Source organism: Tinamus guttatus, unplaced genomic scaffold (genome assembly GCF_059628265.1).
Source record: "Tinamus guttatus ecotype Peru unplaced genomic scaffold, ASM5962826v1 Tinamus_guttatus_pri_ptg000716l, whole genome shotgun sequence".
In the NCBI taxonomy this organism is placed as follows: domain Eukaryota; kingdom Metazoa; phylum Chordata; class Aves; order Tinamiformes; family Tinamidae; genus Tinamus; species Tinamus guttatus.
Window position 1 is genome coordinate 484863 of NW_028289250.1, and position 22911 is coordinate 507773.

General features: G+C 39.0%; 1 protein-coding gene across 1 annotated transcript in view; it reads left to right on the forward strand.

Annotated features, from left to right (window-relative positions):
• Window positions 1–22911, forward strand: part of SYNE1 (spectrin repeat containing nuclear envelope protein 1) — a 230181-nt gene that overhangs the window by 89407 nt on the left and 117863 nt on the right. Inside the window, exons 53-67 of the mRNA XM_088537041.1 lie at window positions 53–409; window positions 4566–4702; window positions 5590–5767; window positions 6672–6854; window positions 8405–8548; window positions 8901–9056; window positions 10757–10921; window positions 11316–11488; window positions 12012–12165; window positions 12308–12451; window positions 14045–14209; window positions 15733–16050; window positions 19996–20151; window positions 20878–21048; window positions 21620–21946. Coding sequence (XP_088393167.1) covers window positions 53–409; window positions 4566–4702; window positions 5590–5767; window positions 6672–6854; window positions 8405–8548; window positions 8901–9056; window positions 10757–10921; window positions 11316–11488; window positions 12012–12165; window positions 12308–12451; window positions 14045–14209; window positions 15733–16050; window positions 19996–20151; window positions 20878–21048; window positions 21620–21946 — 2928 coding nt within the window. The remainder of the gene's footprint in view (window positions 1–52; window positions 410–4565; window positions 4703–5589; window positions 5768–6671; window positions 6855–8404; window positions 8549–8900; window positions 9057–10756; window positions 10922–11315; window positions 11489–12011; window positions 12166–12307; window positions 12452–14044; window positions 14210–15732; window positions 16051–19995; window positions 20152–20877; window positions 21049–21619; window positions 21947–22911) is intronic.

Consider the following 22911-nt stretch of genomic DNA (forward strand, 5'->3'; position numbering starts at 1 on the left):
AGCCCCGCGTGCGCGTCGGCCGCCGGGTTTCCATGGCAATGTTCCCTTGCAGGAGCTGCTAGACTCCCGCCCGGTCGGCGCGGGCCGCCTCGGCCGAGTGGAGACGCTGGCTCCCGCGGCCAAGCGCGGCACGGCCGCCGGCGGCCGCCAGCTGCTCGCTGCGGAGATGCAGGCCCTGCAGTCGGACTGGAAGCAGTGGGAAGAGAGCGCCTTCCAGACGCGGCGCAGCCTGGAGGATGTGCTCAGCCAGATGGCCCTTTCCGAGCGGGAGTTCGCCGCCCAGGTCGCGCAGCTGGAAAAGGCCCTGGAGCAGTTCGGCGCGCTGCTGGCCTCCTGGTCGCAGCGCCTGGCTCCCCTGGACAGCCGGCACACGGACGCCGAGCTCGTGGAGTGCTGGCACCAGGAAAAAGTAAGGCCCCGGCTCTTCTTACAGCACATTTCTGGTGGTAAACGTACAGCTACTATGGGCAAAAACAGTTGTGCTAAGCAGGGATGGGCGAAGTGGGAAAACAGTCAGATATACTTACAAAAATATGTGTATGGAATTCCAACTTTGTGGACTTCTTTATAGCTGTAATCATAGCAAGCACTGTTTATAGAAGACACTTCTTTCCTTGGCCTCTGCAAGGCTTAGCAAATGCTGACCAGATCAGAGGTGTTGAAAGCAGAGCTTGTCTCTAAAAAAATGAAGGAACTAACATACTTTTCCTGAACTTCTCTTCCAATTCACTCAGTGCTTCAAGCCAGAGTAGCACTTTATCAGGGAAACGCAGAGCTTTTTAAAAAGCTAAGTAGCAGCTGGCGTAATTTCTGTTCTTGTAATTCACCATGCACGTACTGAGCTTATTCTTCCAGTTTCATGAAGTGCCCTTCACATCATGCGTGCTAAGATCTTATTCCATTCTTGTCATTTCGTGTTACAGGAATGATCCTAGAAGCTGCTGTACTTGTCTATTCCATGTGCTTTGCTCAATAAGGCAGTCGAATGTAGGGAAGCAGAGAGGCAATTCCCCTTCCTGTCTTCTAGCAAAACTTCCATGTGCATATGTCCTGAACATACATATATATATATATGTACATGCATATATGCACATATATTCCCAACAATTGAGATAACCTGCACAGCAACTATATACCCGTATGTTTCTATTTTGCTTGTTACTAATCACAGATTTCCAGAAAAGATGCAGTGTATCTTTCTTTCAGAGTGGTATTGCAAAAAAGTAGTTTCAGTAAAGGATGAGAGGGATGTGATTGCCACTTTCTGACTTCTCCATTGGGAAGAGTAAATAAATAAATAAATAAACCTCCAGGACACCTCGTCTTTAATCACGATTATAAATCTCCTCCCTCGTTTTTTTTTGTGCCAAATTATTCAGTAGCTTTCCCTTTCACAGGATTCCCTGGCACAGATTTATGGAACCTGCTGGCTTGCTTGCCAGCACCTCACTGTAAGAGAAAAAAAGCTGACGTTACACTGTAGCAAATAATGGTACAAGTATGCAATGTCTTCTGTGGTTATATATTTTCTTAAAGTAAAGGAAGACTTGGAATTATCATCAATCCACCAAAGCAATTATGAGATGTTTTTATTAAAAAAACAGAGAAGTTGTAAATTCATGGAACACTCAGGAGACTTAAGGATATTGCTTTATTAGTAGTATATATTGTAGCTCTGTATAACAACACTTTATTTGGATTTTGAAGACGTAAACTTTAGGGAACGGGTAAAATGCAGAAGAAACTCAACAGTTACTATGCACAGCCTTACTATGGGATTTTAACTATAGTTCGAGGAATTGTGATAGTAATCTTTCCACTTCTGGACTTGCTGGTAGGTCTCTCTGTGAATGTACAACAGATCTGCAGCGTTCCCTTGCTATTGTCTCACAGTGATTCTATTGTCGACTTAGCGAAGGTCCCAAAAGAAAAATGTATTTCCGAGCCCTCAGAATTAGCAAGCTCATTCTGGTAGCCCAGACTCAAGCTCTGTTCCTTTAGGTTATGCAACAAAATGGCAGCAGATTTCGCCCTTGGAAATCATCAAATTGTTTTGAAAATTGTCTGATTCAAAAATAAATCAAATTTGCTGCACTGGTGCTATCAGCAATTCAATACTTCTGTATGGAAATGTGCCACAGTTAAATGTACCCTGCTTTTCAAGAAATAGTGCCATTTTCAAGAATAGATTTTGCATAAAATTGTATACCATCAAAATAATCTTTTAGTAGTTATTGTGATAGGTTGTTTGAAACTGAAAGGCTTAATGGAAAACAGGTGATTTGAACTTCTATATTGCTTGTAGGACACATTTCCTCTTTAACAAAAGAGATGTTCTTATTTCGTTACGGTGATTGTATGGATATGAAGAATATGTGACAGCACACGAAAAAGGGCCATTGTGTTGTCATTCCTAATGCTTTCAAAAAGAAAGAAAAAGTCCTGTGCTTGGCATAGTAAGAGAAGCAAAAAGTAGTGCATTTATGTTTATTTCTAAGCATCATTGCTATTACATAATTACTTAACTCAAATGCTATTTTATATGGTATTGAAACAAGCCAGCAGTATGACTGGTTCAGACTTCTTTTAATTCTGGCTTAAGGAATTCACCAGTGTATGAGTGACTCAAAGCAGATAAAATCAATGTTAGCATGAATAATACAAATCTGAGGAGTTCTAAAAGTCTGTTGAAGCAAAGTTCTTATTGCTACCCATTAGAACACACAAAGGTTAGTACACAGAATACATCCAAAATGTCTCAATACTTAATTTTATGGTGCCTCCCCATAGTCTATAAATCTAAACAGATTTCAGTAACATTAATGTAATGAAGCTCTGATTATGGACTAAACCACAGTTAATTGTATCCAAGATGTGTTGCAGTTTTCTTTTTCTCAAAACAGACTTTTTTTCTGGCAGTTCAGATAGCACAAAAATGCAATATACACAGTGCAATATATTTTTTTACTCGCTCAAAAATACAGGATATAATCTCAAAAAAATTAATTCCACAACTCTGCCCATAAGCCTTTTTTCAGGAAATGGGATTTCAGAAGAGCACAAAGTTGCTTGTGGGCAGTAGGCACATTAGCTGAGCTGCTTGGCATTTGTCCTCTTGCTGTTTTTACTAAACTCATTGACTGCCTTGCTAGACTCTTGCAGATATTTACTTTTACTTTTGACTTATATAAAGGGTCATGTGACAGATATTCTTACACTTATAAGTAGATTTCTGCTTTGGCCTATAGGTTTAGACACATTAGTGTAGGTGTGCCAAAAACTCTGGCTTGTCTGTGCTGCACAACATCCATTGTGAAGAATGTAACCAGCTATAAAGTTGTCTTTTCTCCCAGTAATTTAAGAGTAAAGGCTGGGGATTTTAGCTTCTAGTGAGATGAAGGGCAAGGCCTGCGCTGTGAATTCTGGAGGCGCCCCGGCAGGATCCTGCTGGGAAGGTGTTTGTGGACACCAGCGGGAGGACAGCTTCTGTTGCAGGGCTTACAGTGCACTAGAGTGCAGTAGCACCTCTCCTAGTGGCAAGAGCTAAACCAACAGTGGATTTTTTTTTTTTTGGTAGGCTTAGCTCTCCAAATCAAGAGTCTTGCCAGTGCAGCAGTGACAGCTTGTAACCCTTTCATTCTCAGTGGATTCTAAGAAGTTAAGAAGTTGTCGTTTCTGCACCGCGAAGCCCACTGGGAATTACTGGAGCTGTTAGAAGCATTGTGCATAAATTCTGCTTCTGTTTTTTTTTTTTTTTTTTTTTTGGATACAGCTAAATACAGTTTTTATTGAGTATATTAAACTCAGGCAAGCAGGCTAATTATACTTATATAAATTGTGTGATATTTGCTGTTTCCTAATTTTAGGTATTTTCATATGTATGTGTCTAAGAGATAATATATCTCATTTATCAAAACCAAGTGAATACCTTAAACTTTTCTTTTTAAACAATTTGAGCTACAAAATTTAAAGCTTCCAGAAATTTGTTCTCCAGAAGCTCATATTCACATGACGTTTGTGCTACTGTAGCTTTGACTGATGACATAATCTCAAAAATTAACATGCATGGATCACAAATTAACTTGACCTCAAATTTGCATAGACATTCAAATGATTTTAGCTTTCTAGCTCTGATAAATTGAATGAAACCTTAATTAGATTCCTAACACTGCCAGTGGGAATAGGTATGTTATGGCAGCTAATTATAAATGGGTTGAGTCTGGAGAATACCAGAGCAAGAAGTGCCTAAACACCTTTATAAACGTTTATTTTGGAGCCCTATGTTGGTATGAAGAGTATCAACATTATCTGTGTCAAAAAAAAAATGGCACAGGTCATTGTTTACTTGAAAAAGTGTCAGATACTGTAAGGCATTAACAGTATTTTTTAGTATTATGTATTTAAAAGGTTTTGCCACTTGAATTATATACAGATCTGTGTTTTAGTAGTAATGTTTCCACACAGTATGAAGATTTTAACATGTGTTCAGTTTAAATGATAACATTTAGCAGACAAGTATATTTTTATACTGCTATTTTTGTTTAGTGTTTGTTTTATTTTAACAGGAAACATTGGATGCTCTAGCAAAGTCTGAGCATATGACAGATGAAATCAAGACTCAACTAAATGACCTTTGCAGATTTTCCAGAGATTTGAGTGATCATTCTTCAAAAGTTTCAGGGTTGATTAAGGAGTATAACAGGTATGCTTTTGGGTTTTCTTATGGTTAAACGGTCCCATGTGTGTATGAGCTGTATTTTAAGGATTCATTAATCAGAATCATAGTAGACATAGTAGACTAGAGTCATCGTCTTGATTTTAGTGGCAATAAGTGGCAAATATATGTTTTTTTTCTAAGAGCCAGACTGTTACTAATGCAGCTGAAACTAGTAGACGTCCACAACTGATCTATTACAATAGAAGTCCATATAAGAAACTGAATTAGACCCACAGCTTATTTGCTTGAAAGAGGAACAAGCTATAACAGCTATTTAAATTATTTTTCTTATTTTTTCCCCTCATTTCACTCCCGTTCTACTAGCTGGTACATTGAAACAGTGGAGCCAGTGTTTACTTACTCTTTTGCTTCCTCGGGTCCCTGTAGCCAATTTCCTTTGGAGTGTGATGCTGGCATTTGAGGCACAAGATTCTGTTAACTCTTGTAGGGGTTGTAGCTTTTGGCCACAAGAAGGGCATAATGACTTAGACTGGTCCCTTCAAACATTACGAATCTAAAGGAATCACATAAATCAGAAATGCAATTGCTGTGGATTGCCTGTCCAGTCCATAGAGAGAGAAAGGGGGTTGTGGAAACATTTCGCAGTTAAGTGGCATGAATCACTCTCTGAAAACTTTTGCCTCTGACAACAATGTCCCAATTTGCTTGCTTCACTTTTAGGATACTGAAAGCTTCTAATGAGTTTTCTGGTGACTCAGCTAAGTCCTTAAAGTTGGTAACAGGACTCCAAGTTAACTTAACCTTACAATTTTGTCTCAGATAACTATATAATTGCAGTCACCTAGCACAATCCTACCTTTCCTCCCTGCATCCCTTCACTCTCTTGTGTTTCTCTAATGTGATAAACGCAGCCTCTGCCTCCAAGCTTCAAAAGGATGTCAGAATAGAGAGCAGGTCTTGCAGCAAAGATTTCGGACGGCTTTCAGGGACTTCCAGCAGTGGCTAGTCAACGCAAAAATCACCACAGCCAAATGCTTTGATGTGCCTCAGAACATCACGGAAGCTTCAACAAGTCTGCAGAAAATACAGGTAACTCTAAAGCAAAAAGATAAAGCAGTCGACTTAATATAAAAATCATATTGAATTTGGAGGTAACTTGATGGTTATGAATGTTAAACAATTTGTATGTGCTAATAAAGTTTTCAGATATTTTCATTCATAGCTAGTGCTGCTAAATTAATTTTATTCCTCAGTGCTTGCAGAGTGCTTTTAATAATTGCAAGTTATAAAAATATTTTACCAGTACAGTGAAATGTAAAAATCTGTTAATTTTCATATATTTTCATATAGTTCTTGCACATAAGTATTTCCATACACTTCTTGCACACCAGCATTGTGCAAGTATTCCTTAAAGACAGACACTTTTAACTAAGGAGGGTAAGTAAAGGATACAGAGGATAAATCACACAAGTTAGACAAAGCTCAGACTCCACCGATTAGTTCATACTCCTACACATCTGTTGAAAGGGCAAAGCGGTCATTGCAAGTGTCTTTTGGCTTTTGTTTGTCACCTCAAATTTGGCCATTGCCCTAGCATTTACCAGCCATGCTGTGCCAGGATACTGGTTCCCTGAAACCAAAGTGTTAGCATTTGCTGTACCCTGAACATTTAAGAAATATAATGCCAAAATAAAGGACAGGTCATTGTCTCATGAAATGCAGAACATACTCTCAGATAGTTCGAGAATTTTAGTGTATACATTGTTTAGACACATGACATGTCTGTTCTAGACATCCGATGTCCATAAATCTTTTAAGATGAAATGAACCCAAATGTGAACTAATGTGTTAATGTGCAGAAACAATGAACTTCTGTGTGTGTTGAAAGCTCTGTGAGCTTTGCCATTGATCTTTCCTGAGACTTGTAGTTCAACAACAACAACAAAAAAAAGCTTTTACTAAATACAACTAATTATCTCATTATTATTCTTAGGAATTCTTATCAGAAAGTGAGAATGGGCAGCATAAACTAAACCTGGTAGTATCCAAAGGAGAATTGTTGTGCTCTATTTTACCAAAAGAAAAAGCTCAAGTTATCCGGGACAAAGCTGCCACTGCTAAGGAAGACTGGAAAAAACTTATCACCACCCTTCACCAGAAGGAATCTGCATTGGAGGTATTGAACTTGTCACAGCAGGAAAAGATTGAATCTAAATCTCTTTGCTTTCTTTTTCAAACCACACTCATCTTAGTAGAGCTTCTTACAGTTTAGGTCTCCCGTATAGCCGATTGTATAATGTGGCACAATTAATACGTAGCTTCCTTCAAGAAGATTGTTTCTTCCATTTTACTTAATCTACTTTACTTAATATACTAATATACTTATATGCTTCTCCCTGATTTAACTTTGATATAAATGGGTGTTTCAAGGAGGAGGGTATTGTTTAAAGTAATTGAAAATGGCAGAGAGCAGTAGCTCAAATTCATTAACTTGAATCTCATAAAAATATACTGGAAAACAAAAATATTCTCTTTTTTAAGAAGTCTTTCCTTAACCCAAATGTCTGACACTATTGCTGACTGACTTATCCTAGTGGGTAGGATAAGTGGGTAGGATCCTAGTGAGTAAATTTTGTCTCTTTTTTGGAGAATGTTTGAAACGAGCTGCTTTTTTAACAAGCCCCAGTGTCCTTCCCTGTTCAGAACTCGCAATTTAACAAGCACAGAAGGTAAATATGTTCAAAACATAATCTCTTTCAAGGTTATTGGTTTTAAGGTCAAAGGTCTCCATTGGAATTCCCTGCATGACATAAGAGAGTTAAAGTTCACCAAGGCATTCCTGTTTCAAACCAATGCTGTCTAGCTACCCGAGAAAATTTCATGTAGTAAATTCTTTCACAGAAACTTCTCAGGTATCAAGGACTTACCTTTCTTTGTCCCAGAGTGGCCAAGGGAAGATGTCCTAAGAAGTTAATTTTTCTGAGCCCAGCATTATTCATTCTCATAAGCCGATTCTTTTGTTTGGATATTTAATTTAAGTGGTGATAAGGTTATGATTGAAAAAGAGAGCTAAATTAGCCTGAAATAAAGGAATAACTCTGGCACCGGAACTATGTATTTCTTTTCAATATGAAATATTTCAGATAAACTTTTTTTTTTTAAAAAAGCAGGCAGAATAACGCTGTAATAGAAACATGCATCAAGGAAATGCCTGCATATGCACTATGCACACATTTTTATAAACAGAGTTTTACACTAAAAATATAATCAGAAACAATCCTCATGACTCTGTTGAATGTGGCCCTACAGCCCATAGAAATGACCGCATCCCTATAGATGGGGATCAGTGCGAATGACTTTAGGCAGATGTTAAGTAGCTATCATTCCAAACTAGATTCAGGCTGCCTTAGCTATGTGAGTCAGACTTAGGTTGAGTTGAAGATAAAAAACTCTATAAAACTTTCAGTTCAGAAAAAATTTGCATCGGCCTCCCCTCAACTATGCAGACCTATCCTACAATGTTGCCCCGTCTTATCTCCTAAAAAAGCATTCTCACAGCTTTTCTGTGAGACGGGAAAGAACAATGGTGTTACTTATCTTGACGAGATGCTGTAGTACTTCACCTCAGGAGTATGTCCTTCATGTGTGTTCGGACTGTGGGTTGTGCGTTGGTTGCATGCTGTGCAGTGGGACTGTTTATAAATTTGTGCATTACATGTCTTCCAGAATTTAAAGATCCAGATGAAGGATTTTGAAGTAAGTGCTGAGCCTCTGCAGGAGTGGCTAAGCATGACTGAGAAGATGGTACAAGGAAGTAGTAGTCGACTCCATGACCTTCCTTCCAAGAGGAGAGAGCAGCAAAAGCTACAGGTGACTTATTATGAACCTTTTTTTAGCACAGCCAGCCCTTCCTCTCCCATCCAGTCTCATTTATTCCTTGAAAAAACCTGGATCATACTGACATCTTGGCCCCAAAGTGAGACAAAAGCTGATTTCAAGCATTGCTTTTGGCGGTGTTTTACAAGCAGGTATTGCCTTTCCACATTCCTCCTGACATACTGCTTCATTGCTGTAGCTGTATGGTGTGTGGTTGTGCCTTTCTCAGCTTGCTTGCCATTTGTCATTTCTGTTTTGTTGTTGTTGTTTTTATGGGGTCTTCATACATCTGTGTTGTCTGCTTTTTTGCATCCACTCTTAATGTTAACTTGCTTGTGCTTTCCAGTCTGTCCTTGAGGAAATAAGCTGCCACGAGCATCAGCTCAACAGGCTAAAAGAGAAAGCTCAGCAACTGTGGGAAGAGCAAGCTGTCAGCAAAAGCTTTATGCGCAGAGTGTCTCAGCTGTCTTCTCAATACCTTACTCTAAGCAATCTGACAAAGGTAATGCACCCTATATACGTGCTTTGAAGCAGTTTGATGTATGTGGAGAAAAAAATGAAACATGAAATACTGCAACTGTCTTGCTTATCTGCTGTGTGGCATGTCTGAACTCTCTTGTCTTTTGCACTAGGTATGAAGAGTAGGAAGTAAGGGCCATAGTAGGAATAATTCCATGAGCAGTTGACAAAACAGTAATGTGTTTTTAAAAAATATGTTTTCATTGAAAAAATATTTTAAAATAATTACCTGTTTATACAATAATCTAGTTTAGTAATCAGGGCACTTGAAAGAAGTATTTTCTAAAATTTCAGGATTTTGTTTTTTTGTTTAAAATGGCTAAGCTTTATAAGGAAATATTATTGCTTCATGACATTCTATAATGATAATCTATTATTTGCTTCATAAGCAAATAATGTGTCTTGCCTAGAAGTCAATAGATTGGTTTTCAGCATTGTTTTGGAAAAAAATGTTATCTGTCAGGCTGATTTCAAAGGTTCAGCATTACACTAGGAACTGAGGGAGTTAGGTTTAATTCTGTGTTCTCCTGAGTGATACCTGACAGGATGCTTCACCACCTGATATTCTTTCTGTTTCTGTTGTGCAAGCAGATTAAAAGGTCTTTGTATCAGGATTCCGTTACTCTTCAAAAAGTGTCAGTGATAAAGGAGGCTTGGTATTGAATCAGGTTTATGATAACTACTGTAATGAGTATAATTTTAGAATTTTGGAAATGTATTATGGTATAACAAGTCATAAAATATTTACACTTGAGTAACTACTAGTTTTTTAATTATTATCTTTTCTGTGGAAATAAACTTATAAAGCATATCTGAGGCTGTCAGATTTACTGAAAATTATTTTATGTGTAGCCATAAAAATGATGATTAAAAATGAGAAAAGGAAAGGTAAATAACTAACATTAGCTTATGAGGGCAGAATTTTTAAGAGATGTCAGAATGAGAGGATGGCACCTGAGGCAATGGATATGCATGATCCTATATATGTGAGAAATCCCCAAATTCTTTGGGCAGCCTTGGAAGTTTAGGATGGATTCATCTCTGTTACTACCCCAGCATGTTTCGCGGAGTTGCCTTTAATTCTCAGTCACAATGTAAAATGTGACTCTGGTTTCTTGTTAATCTCAGGCCTCATAGCAATGAAAAATCTGGTAAACTTGAGCATTTTTTTTCTTTCTCATGTCAGTATTATTGATTTCCCAGAAAATGGATATACTAGCAGTAGCTGTGAAGAAAAATAGGCTTTCTTACCTCAAGTATCAACAAAGTAATGTTGCTACAGTGGTGTAGTTTAACGTGCTTATATCTGTCTTCCGCATTGGCAGGTTTTGCAAGTTTTATTCACTTGTAGCATTGTTATGATGTTTAATTAGGTGTGATTGGCCAGGGGAAAATAAAAAAAAAAGATAAAAAGAAAACTTGCATCTACTTTGAATGAGGCGGAGACAGATGAAGCTGCATTTAGAAAACAAAAGTGGACACTTCTGACATGGTCATTTATACATTGTGTTTGGACAACTTGTATGTGTACGAAACTGACAGTCACATTTACTTCAACATGGAATTAATTTTTGAAGAGAATTGGTGGGTATCATTTAGGAAACTTGTTCTAACACTGGTAGTAGTCATGGGGAAAAATGATCATTTGAATAGATGCTAGTGCCAATTGCTGATGAATTTCAGGAGAAGGTTTCCAGGATGGACAGGGTCGTTGCAGAGCACCAGCAGTTCTCTCACAGTGTCAAGGACCTCCAGGACTGGGTGGACGATGCAGTTCACATGCTTGAGTCCTACTGTCATCCCACTGCAGACAAGAGTGTGCTCGACAGCCGGATGCTAAAGCTGGAGGTATGAAAACGAGATTCCAGAACCTCCTTTAAAATCTGTAAGAGGAATGCAAATATCCCATCCTTTTTGTGAGTTACTGGTGTAACAACTCATTTTTCATCACAGCTTGTTTTTTCTTAAAATAAATATTCCTGTTTGCCATCTAAATGATGTTATTTTTGGATGTTATTTTGATCTTTCTCCTTTTTCACCCCAGAGATACCTTCTCTGTTGCAGCCATGAACCCTACTCCCCTTTTCCAATTTAATTTTTCTACGAACTGCTAAATTTGATCATTTTTTTTTCTGTTAAAACTATTCTGTTAAAACTATTCTGTTAAAACTAGGTGTGTATTCATGCCTAGTTTATGATAAAACTGATCATCTAGTTACTAGAATATCTGTTCAATTTTTAGGGACTCCTGGCAGTGAAACAAGAAAAAGAAATCCAAATGAAAATGGTTCTGACAAGAGGAGAATCTGTTCTGCAAAACACTTCTCTGGAGGGAGTGCCAGTGATTGAACAGCAGTTGCAGACCCTGAAGGATAGCTGGGCTTCTCTTCTGTCTGCTTGTATCCAGTGCAAGAGGTACAAAAGGGCATGAGGTGGAGGAGATGCTTGATAGCAAAGCACTGTTAAATAAAAGATTTCAGTTCTAGCAATGTTGTTCAAAATGATAGAACAAAATTATATTAAAAAAGTACCCTTCTCTGGTGCAAACATTTCCTTTTGAAACAATCAAGGCAATTAACCATTAGAAGCCAGGATCTCAGTCATATAATGCCAAAAAATGCCAGAAAAATGCCAGAAAATTTCTGATTTGGGGACTTATGCTTTCAATTGTGTTTTGTTTAGTAAAGTTAGTACACATCAGCTACATAAATTCCAAACCTTCTGAGTTTAGAAAACTTAATCCCTGTATATGAGCCATACATGCTCCTACTCAGCCTTTAGGGGTCTTAACAATTCTGTCTGGGGTTGTTTAGTTTGCAATATATCTGTTTTACAACCAGAGTGTAGAGTGGTTATATGTGATTTTATCTGACTGCTTAAATAGCATGAGAAACTGCAATGTTATATAAAAAAAAAAAAAACTATTTTTAAATTACAGTCAGCTAGAAGGAGCTCTCTCCAAATGGACAAGTTACCAGGATGATGTTCGCCAGTTTTCCAGCTGGATGGATAAAGTAGAAGCAAGCATGAACGCTTCCGAAAGGCAATATGCAGAACTGAGGGAAAAAGCAGCTGCCCTCAGCAAAGCCAAGGTGTGTTTGCTTTACAACAAATCAACAATAAACCCAAATTACTTTATAAAAAAACAAAAAAGGCTGAATAACTGTAAGATTAATCATTGGTGTTGTTACTGATGTTGCTGATCTGTAAATCCATTCTGCTCTCTGTTTTCAGCTACTCAGTGAAGAAGTATTGAGTCACAGCAGCCTGTTAGGGACTATTGAAATGAAAGGCAATGGAATGACAGAACATTATGTAACCCAGCTTGAGCTCCAGGACCTTCAGGAGCGATACAAGTTCCTCAAAGACAAAACAAGGGTATGGTTTCCTTGATCCTTGAATGCTCAGTCAAATTTTGTTGACATAAAGGAAGCAGAGAAAGTCTTTTTTTGTTGTTGTTCTTGTGTGGTACCCTATTCCACAAGCGCAAAGCTGTCTTTATTTGAACCTCCTTTGTTTGAGGGAATTCAGGGTTGATAGAGAGATGAAAGTTGAGTCCTAGAAAGTGTGAGCGGATCACACAGGGATCCTCTCATTTTTGTTTTTGCTTGAGTATTTGTCTTCTGCACATATCTGTGGTGTCATGGGCTGCCTCTATTTCCTCGACTTGAACAACACCATGATTTGGGAGAACCGGGATCTAGTTCACCAGGGCAACAGCTCTGTAGTGCTTCCCTATTGTAACAAGAAGCATCACTTTTTTTCCTTCCCACCTGGTAAGTCATTCCAGGTGACCTTTTGTCTTCCCCACTCACAACTGTGTTGATGATATTAAACACTTAGCCTAATTCAATCCTGGTGAACTACAAGAAATTCAAAGTTCAAAGCCAATAGCTGGAAAGCAGAGACTGGCCAAAATCAGTGGGGAAAAAACACAGTTTGGTAGCTCCTGCAATGTACTTCTTGGATTTGTCACGTGAAATCTGCTCCATGAGAAGAGTAGGCAGGAGGGAAAGTACAAAATTTTTCTGCGAGGGTCTGTGACCCAAGTCAGAGCAGACTTCAACTCCCTTCATCTACTGGCAGAAAACTGGTCTGTTTTTCTCTTACCACTCATGGGTGTGGGAAGGCCATGTAAATGATGAACAATACCCCTCTCTCTTTCCTCCCATTGTCCAAAATTTTTAAAATTAGGTAAAGCAAGCAGTAAATTCTTGATTAATATTTATGAGAATGTTTTTCTGTCTGTGTAATCTGCTGCCCTGAAAAACAGAGTTTTGCCTCCGTTTCAATTTGGACTCTGTTCCCAGCAGATCTTCCAAGGTGTGGTTTACCTGTGATATTCTCTTCTCACACCTACAAAGGCAAGGATCTGTTGGTAATACATGACACCTTTCATACTGTACTCAAGATATTGTAATATTTTTAGTATTTGATTGTGAAATTGCTGTAACCTCTTTACCCACATACATAGAAAATTTGCAGTCCAGTTCTTATTGCATTTTTTAGGAATTGCCCACTAATTGCTTGTGTAGCCTTCAAAACAAAAGATGGTGGATACTTTTAACAGAAAGTCGTCTGATTATTATTCCATTGGCAAAAAAATAATCCTGTAAAGCAAAATAAACTAATTTATAAGATCATCCTCTTTTTGATCACTTCAATAAAGTTAATAAATTTAAACTGGTTTAAAAATAAAGCAAAATAGGTCTTTCATTATTAAACATTAAGATTCTATTTAAAATTGATGCAATATCAAAACTTCACATCCCAAAAGCCACAGAACTTAGATCCCCACAGTCAACCCCTCTTTCTCTATAACTGATCAAACTATTCTCAGGATTCAAATTCTTGAATTTTAGGAACAGTCAGGTTTGTAGCCAAGTGTTTCCCTTGATGTCACATACAGATTTAGAATTTCTTTGTTTGATGAAAATTAATACATATATATGTATATATTTAAATAAACAGGAGGCAGTAACTAAAGCCGAAGGATTGCTTAACTTACATCGGGAGTACCAAGGAAATTTGAAGGCCTTTGAAGTCTGGCTGGAGAAGGAACAGGAAAAACTTGTCTGCTTATCACATCTGGAAGGTGATACCCAGAAACAGGAAGCAATACTCCAAGATCTACAGGTACAGAATTTGTGATATCTCCAGTCAAAAAGTATTACTTGTAAATAACAAAGTAATATTAAGTTCTGGACAGAAATTTCATCTCTTTTTTGCCTTGAGAACAGTTTTGACTTAGAGAAATTTAAATCTTTTGCTGCTCAAAAGTGCTTCCACTAAAGTCAGTTGAAACATTGTCACTTATTTCAAGGAAGAAGTGTCAGGCCTTGTATGCGATCTCCAGGCATAGTAATGCTTTTTTGCTAATATTGAATTTGTTTTCGATCTTGGCCTATATTGAGGATGCTACCTCTTCTTTTCTTTCTTTTTCACAGAAAATTAAAACTAATCCTTTCACTGAGTTTTCATCTTTCACTGCTTACAGTGCAGATGCATCTTACCTCCCTTCAGGAATCTAAATGACAACATGTAACCTAAGTTAGGCTTCTTCTGTGGACAAGGCAAAGAATGACAGCCAGTTCCCACTTGTGTTAGACAGCTATGTCTGATGGAATAAGTTGTTCTTTGAATTATTCCAGTTCCATGAGACAGCTGTGAGATTCTCAGCACCCAATCTCACCTCCCAGATGAGGTGGGAAGACTGTGAGTGAATCCTGCAGGTGATGGTGAAGGGTGAACCTTTATTTCTTCAGTAATCTCCCAGTTATGATCTTAAGCTAATTTAGAATATTTACATACTTTTCTTGAAACTAGCAGTAACACAAAAGGTCTATATGAGTTATGAAGTTCATGAGTTCAGAGAATTTATGAGTTATGAAATACCTCATACATTTTCCAGGATGTTGTGAAGACCTTTGTATGGTTAGGGATTCTGCCTATGTCTTTCTGTAGGAGTTTATTTTTAAAAATCTGAAACCATTAAAAAAATCTGAACATATAGCTCAACTATAAAAGACACAGAGTAGATTGGAGTAATTTCCTGTTTGTATTTTGCTAATCAAGCTAATTTCCTGCATACTTCCTAAAGTAAATTCTAATAATCATGAAAATGCCACATTTACGCAGAAGAGGGTATCTAGGATTATTTTGTAAAGGTGTATGAAAAACATAGAAATAAGAAGGCATGTTTATTATTAAAGAAGCTGAGTTGTAAATCTCAAGTCTCAGCTTGTTATTCAGTTTGTCTTAAACAGATTCAACTTTAGAGTCACTTTTTCAGTGTGTTTGCCATAGCTGGAAAATTCAGAATTTAAGGTTGTGCTGAATGGATTTCAGGCTCCCATGACAGCTCAAATGGCAATCGTTTCAGAAGTTATGATAAAGTTGGAAGGAGAGGAAGGAATGTAAAGCAGATTTCATCAGTAATTCTCTCTAATTCACTGGTCAGTAATATGATGTTTGTTTTGTAAATGAACGTGTCAGTATAAGGTGTTCATAAAGGTAGCATAACGTGTGTTCAACCATAAATGCTTACAGGGAAGATCTAGATAATTTTTTAACTGCTTTCTTTTTTAAGCTGAGTAAAGTCTGTTGTGTGGGAATAAAACCTGTTAATATGGAATCTGTGTCTGTAACTGCATTTACAGGAGTTGCAGGTCCACTGTGCAGAAGGACAAGCATTACTGAATGCTGCTGTCCATGCCAGAGAGGAGGTGATTCCTTGGGGCATGCCTCAGATAGAGGACCGAGCCCTGGAATCCCTACGGCAGGATTGGCAAGTTTATCAGCACAGGCTTTCTGAAGCAAGAACACAACTAAATGCAACTGTGAGCAGATTGAGGTTAATGGAGAAAAAAAATCAGAAAGTAAATGACTGGCTAACAGATCTGGAGGAGAAAGTTACTATCAGGACTGGGAGGCAGTCTGATAGAGCAACAAAGGAGATGCAGCTACAACAAATGAAGGTAAGCAATATACTTCAAGGAATTATTTAAATAAAATATTGCACGAGGTTTCTACATCAGTGTTTAGTTTCATGGTGGAACTGTCAGGAAACATTAGTAATCATTCTGAGACAATGCTGCGAAAGAGGATCCAAGAATGCTTCCTAGCTCCTGGGTCCAGGCATATGTCCTGGCCCTGTTCCATTCTCCAGTTAGGACAAGGTTAGTGTTGCTGTTCTGCTTCTCTGTGCACCTTATGCTGGAAGAAAATCCTGTTAACTTAGGGATCAAAGCTGTAGGGTATGTCAGAGAACACATTTCCTACTCTGAAATGCCTACATCCATTCTACTGATAAAGGTATGGATATATCAATGTTGAAATCTCCCAGAGAAATCTGGAATTCATTTGCTGAAATGAAATATGAAGGCATAACAGAGGCCAAAGGTTGATCCTAGAGAGGGAAAGTGTTAGTGTGGTAAGCAGAGTAGAATTTGACCAATTCTGGTGTGATGTCTTTGCAGTGTAGTAACTTTTCTTAGACTCTGCACAGAATAGACATGATTGTGAAAAAATAAAGGAAGCAGATTTCTGAAGATTCAAGGTTACACTTTACAGTCATTTTTCAAACTGGACAACATAAATCTTCTATAGGAAGCACAACTTGTATTTCTGCTGTTACTTTGAAAAAAAAAAGTATTACATCTACTGTAATAACATGAAGTCAAGCTTCTCTGATGAAACATCTATCACATTTACTCCATTCTGGGTAAACTGATTAACATCAGATTCTGCTTTGTTTCCCTCTTGTAATTCCATGTTTATAATCATGTATTTGGCTTTCTAATCCTAACTTAGTTGCAACAATGTTCACGTTGTGTTTAAGATGTTTGAATCATGGAATCATTAAGATTGGAAGGGACCTTTAGAGATCATCTAGTCCAACCTCTCTGCACACACAGGGTCGCCTAGAGCACGTGGCACAGGATTGCGTCCAAGTGGACTTTGAAGATCTCCAGAGAAGGAGATTCTGTAACCTCTCTTGGCAGCCTGTTCCAGTGCTCTGTCACCCTCACTGTCAAGAAATTTTTCCTTAAGTTCCTGTGGAACTTTTGGTGCTTCAGTTTGTAGCTGTTTCCTCTTGTCCTATCGGTGGCCACCACTGAAAAGAGGCTGGCCCCATCCTCCTCACTCCCTCCCTTAAGGTATTTATAGACAATGATCAGGTCCTCTCTCAGCCTTCTCTTCTCCAGGCTGAACAGGCCCAGCTCCCTCAGTCTCTCCTCATAGGGCAGATGTTCCAGGCCCCTGATCATCCTTGTGGCCCTGCGCTGGACTCTCTCCAGCAGCTCCACATCCCTCTTGTACTGTGGAGCCCAGAACTGGACACAATACTCCAGATGTGGCCTCACCAGGGCTGAGTAGAGGGTCAGGATCACCTCCCTCGACCTGCTGGAGTTGCTCCTATTAATGCACCCCACGATCCCATTGGCCTTCTTGGCCACAAGGGCACGCTGCTGCCTCATGGTCAACTTGTCGTCCACCGTGACTGGGACCACCACCCAGGTCTTTCTCTGCAGAGCTGCCCTCCAGAAGGTCAGTCCCCAGCCTGTACTGGTGTCTGGGGTTATTCCTCCCCAGGGGCAGGACTTTGCACTTGCCCTTGTTGAACTTCATGATGTTTCTCACCACTCAGTTGTCCAGTGTGTCCAGGTCCCTCTGGATGGCAGCGCCGCCCTCTGGGGTGTCAACTACTCCTCGCAGTTTGGTATCATCAGCAAACTTGCTGAGGGAGCACTCTGTGCCTTCATCCAGGTCATTGATGAATAAATTGAACAGGACTGGACCGAGGAGTGACCCCTAGGGGACACCACTAGCTACAGGCCTCCAGCTAGACTCTGCACCGCTGATCACCACCCTCTGGGCTCTGCCATCCAGGCAGTTCCTAATCCACCTCACTGTGCGCTCATCTATCCCACACTTCTGGAACTTGCCCAGGAGGATGTTGTGAGGGACTGTGTCAAAAGCCTTGGTGAAGTCGAGATAGACGACATCCATGGCTCTCCCCTCATCTATCCAGCTGGTCATTCCATCATAGAAGGCTGTCAGGTTAGTCAAGCATGATTTCCCCTTGGTGAATCCTTGCTGACTACTCCTGAGCACCTTCTTGTCCTCCACATGCCTAGCGACAACAGCCAGGATGAGCTGTTCCATCACTTCCCCAGGGATGGAGGTGAGGCTCACTGGCCTGTAGTTGCCTGGGTCCTCCTTCTTGCTATTTTTGAAGACTGGTGTGACATTGGCTTTCTTCCAGTCCTCTAGCCCCTCCTCCGTTCTCCAGGACCTTTTGAAGATGATGGAGAATGGCTTAGCAATAACATCCGTCAGTTCCCGCAGCACTTTGGGGTGTATCCCATCAGGGTCCATGGATCTGTGGGTATCAAGTTTACCTAAGTGTTCTCTGACCCAATCATCTTCTACCCAGAGCAAGTCTTCCTCTTTCCAGGCTTTTTCTCTTTTCTCTATGGCCTGGGATTCCAAAGGGATGCCCTTGGTAAACGCTGAAGCAAAGAAGGCATGCAGTAACTCTTATTATATATTTAGATATATATTTTTATATATATAAATATATATAAAATATATAAGCATAAAAATATATAAATCATATATATTATATTTTATATATATATATGTTTTTGAAGAAGCTGCTCTTGTTATCTTTAACATCCCTTGCCAGATTTAATTCCAAATGTGCTTTAGCCTTCTTTGTCACATCCCTGCATTCCCTGGCAACATTCCTATATTCCTCTCAAGGGGCCTGTCCTTTTTTCTACATTCTGTATACTGCCTTCTTCTGCTTGAGTTTTGCTAGGGGCTCCTTGCTTATCCACGCAGGCCTCCTGCCTGTACTGCCTGACTTCTTACTCATAGGGATGCACTGATCTTGATCTTGGAGGAAGTGCTGCTTGGATATTAACCAGCTCTCTTGGGTCCCCCTTACTTCTAGGGCCCTAGCTCATGGGATTCTTCCAAGTAGGTCTCTGAAGAGGCCAAAGTTGGTCCTCCTCCTCCTCCTGAAGTCCATGGTTGCAAGGCTACTTACGGCCCTGCTTCCTCTTCATTGGATCCTGAACTCCACCAACTCATGATCACTCCAGCTGAGGCTACTCCTACCTTCACATCTCCAACAAGTCCCTCTCTATTTGTTAGTACAAGGTCTACCTCTCCTTGTTGGCTCCTCTACAACCTGTGTTAAAAAGTTATCAATCATCAATGCACTGAAGGAACCTCCAGGACTGTTTGTGCCTGGCTGTGTTGTCTTTCCAGCTGATGTCAGGGTGGTTAAAGTCCCCCATGAGAACCAGGGCCTGTGACCATGAGGCAACATCCAGCTGATTAGAGAAGGCCTCATCAACTTCCTCATCCTGGTCAGGCAGACACCCACCACAGTGTCTCCCACATTAGCCTGCCCTCTAATCCTTACCCACAAGCTCTCAACTGGCTCATCATCCACCCCCAGGTTGAGCTCCATGCATTCCAATTGCTCTCACATAAAGAGACAACCTCGCCTTCCCAGCCTGTCCTTCCTAAAAAGCACATAGCCTTCTACGGCAGCGTTCCAGTCATGTGAGCTGTCCCACCTTATCTCTGTAATTGCGATGATATCATGACCCTGGGACCACACACAGATCTCCAGTTCCTCCTGTTTATTCACTATGCTTTGCGCATTGGTGTACACGCATTTCAGGGAAGTAACCGACCCTGCAGGTTTCCCAGGAGGGATGAAAGAGGACCCTCTGTAATCATATCTTCTGTTGGCTTCCCCACTTCTATGCTCCTGCTGGACACCCTCCGACTTTGGCTGCCTAACACTGATTGCCCTGTCCATGTAACACTCCCCCCTTCTTGCTTAATGTGCCTAATAGTCACATACTAATCATATAAACTGGATAATGTCTTTGTTATAGAAGTGGCATGAAGAAATTGCAGTCTACAAAGACGATGTGGAGGAAGTTGGGTTATTGGCTCAGCAAATACTAGAAGAAAATCTCACTACAAGTAGAATGGGAAGTCAAGCCACACAACTTACTTCTCGATATCAAACTCTTCTTCTTCATATGTTGGTAAGTAATGAAAATCAGTTTGGTATTATAAAACATTCTAAACGTGATAAATGTCAGCTCAGAAGATTCAGCTAGCCTTTTGTTAATCAGATGTCAGAAGTTATTCATTATTGTAGACTCCATACTATAACATGTATATGTATACGTGCGTATTTATATATACACTAGATTTCACTGGACTAGATGGATTGGAGAACTATTAGCAGGACAAAGACCTTTTCAGTATTTTCAGTATTAAGCAGATATTGTTACTGCCTTTTTCAGAAGTTTCAGGAAAGAAATTCAGAATTCAGTATTCAATTCATTGAATACTAAATGACATCTAGAAAAAAGTTTTCAGGTTATCACTGAAACACATAAGTTTGGGTAATTTGAATTGAAAAGTTCTTCAGGTCACTTTAAATGCTAAGTGTCTGGTAGTACCATAACAACTAATTAAAATTCAAATTTCAAAATATAAATATCATTTGAGTGTTATATGTATTTTAACATTAGTGATTGCCGTATCACTAATATTTGTGGTACCAGTAATGTATGTATACCTTACAAAGACTCTTGTAAGAATTATCCACTAGATAGGAAAGGACTCAGAAACAATGCATTTAATCATAGTATATATATTTTGTTGTTGTTGTTAATAAATAGCAATTTATTGCAAACAGCCAAAAATATTAAGCATCTCAAATTGGTTTTGTTTCTTCCCCCTCTCCCCATATTTGTTTGTAGGAACAAATAAAGTTTCTGGAAGAAGAGATTCGAAGTATAGAGGAGTCAGAATTAGCTTTTAGTGCTTACACAAATTGGTACGGAGCTACCAACAAGAACTTCAGAAACGTAATCACCAAGTTTGATGTCGTGGATAAAACAGCAATGGAGAAAAAAATGCAAAAGTTAGAGGTACTGCTTGAATGCAGTTGATTACAGTTTCTCTTCAGTTTCTATTCAGAAAAAAAAATCCATACACCTTTTTTTCAAGTTCAACCTACAGAGAGAAATTAAAAGGATAAAGAGCATCTATTTTTTTTTCTTTCTTGTTATCACACTCACATTAAGTCACAGTTTGGTTGTTGAGATAATGAATAATACTAAATAATATAATCCTATATTTCAGTAACATATGTTTATGCATATTTTGTTTTAGCCTAAAATTTAAAATAAGTTCCCCTCCCAAGTCATCCTGTCGTTATGTACTTCATCACAGTAGACACTGAGCAAGAAAAACTGTTTCTTCTCACTGCAATAGCTCTGTTGTAAAACAGTGTTTGCTCTTTCTGCTTCATTCTAGTTCTCCACACTTTAACTCCAAGCATTTTAGTAATGAGAAGTCCACTCAATTTCTGTAGCAATTCTTTTTCTGTACTTAGCAAAATAGTAATTAGCATCTCATTAATAATGGAACTACAAAGGATCAAAATGAAAGGAGGAAGAATTTACTTATATTTTCTGTTAACTGATGTTTTCTTCACAGCTCCTTTTGAGTGATATGGACATAGGCCATAGTTTACTGAAATCTGCCCGCGAGAAGGGGGAGCGAGCTATAAAGTACATAGAAGAAAAGGAAGTTTCACAGTTAAGAAAAGAAATCAGTGATTACGTTGAACAGCTTGAAGAGTTAGCTGGCTCGATCAGGAAAGAACACATTACCTCAGAGAAGTGCCTACAGCTGACCAAGGAGTTTTCAGACAAATTCAAAGCACAAACTCAGTGGCTAACAGAGTACCAAGGCATCTTGCATACTCCAGTAGAGCCAAAAAGTGAACTCTATGAGAAGAAGGCCCAGTTGTCCAAATACAAGGTAAAAATTGTTGTATCATTCTTTTATATAAATGATTTTTGACCTAAAAGAGTCACAATAAGTCCAGGTGTCTTTTCAAGAATCCTCCATGTATTTATGAGACATCCTTATTTGGATATCTAATTCAGCATTTGAGTGAAAAGCTGCATGATACCTGCACCTACCAACCAGAGAGAGTGTGTGGATTTGAAATGCACATCTTAAAGTTTATATATTTGAAATTTTCCTATTGTAGACCCCAGTTCTGTTCTTATTTACACAGATATTACTAATTCAATTGATAATTAACACAGTAATAGCAATTGATCATAGTCTTTCTTCACTGCAAATATTGCTTCTGTCTACATTGGCTTAGCCAGCTTTCTGGTGAAAGTTCCATGTCTCAGCTCAGCCAACATTCAGGTTGGTTAGAGACTACAGCCTTCACTGTTTTAATTATGATCTTAAGAAATTTATATCTTTCCAACAAAAGTACTTGCCTGTCTATTACAGTGTTCTTGTGAAGTTCATTTCCTGATATTTCAGAAGATGACATGGCTTAAATACTCAAAGTCATGAGTCAAAACTGTGTGCCTTTGGGGACCTGTTATCTCACTGTCTTTTCATGGATGCAATGCTATCTGTTGCAATGGCACAACAGTATGTACATATATGTGTATATATATATATATAAATAATCAGGAAGCAGTTATGAAAGTTGAAGGACTACTTAAATTATACCAGAAGTACCAATATAACAATGAAGTAACAGGCAGTCAGATTTCTCGCTTTCGTAAGTGCCGTATCATGCAGTAAACTGCATATCATCTCATGAGACTGTAGCTTTGATCATAATTCCCCATCTGTTCAGAGTATTGGTTCCTCTGAACAAGTTTTTCCCTTGCATTTACCCCTTCATACATACACGCCCCTTCCTTTACTGTCCCCAGGTTATCAGCTGTGCTGTTAGGAACTTGCAAAATAAG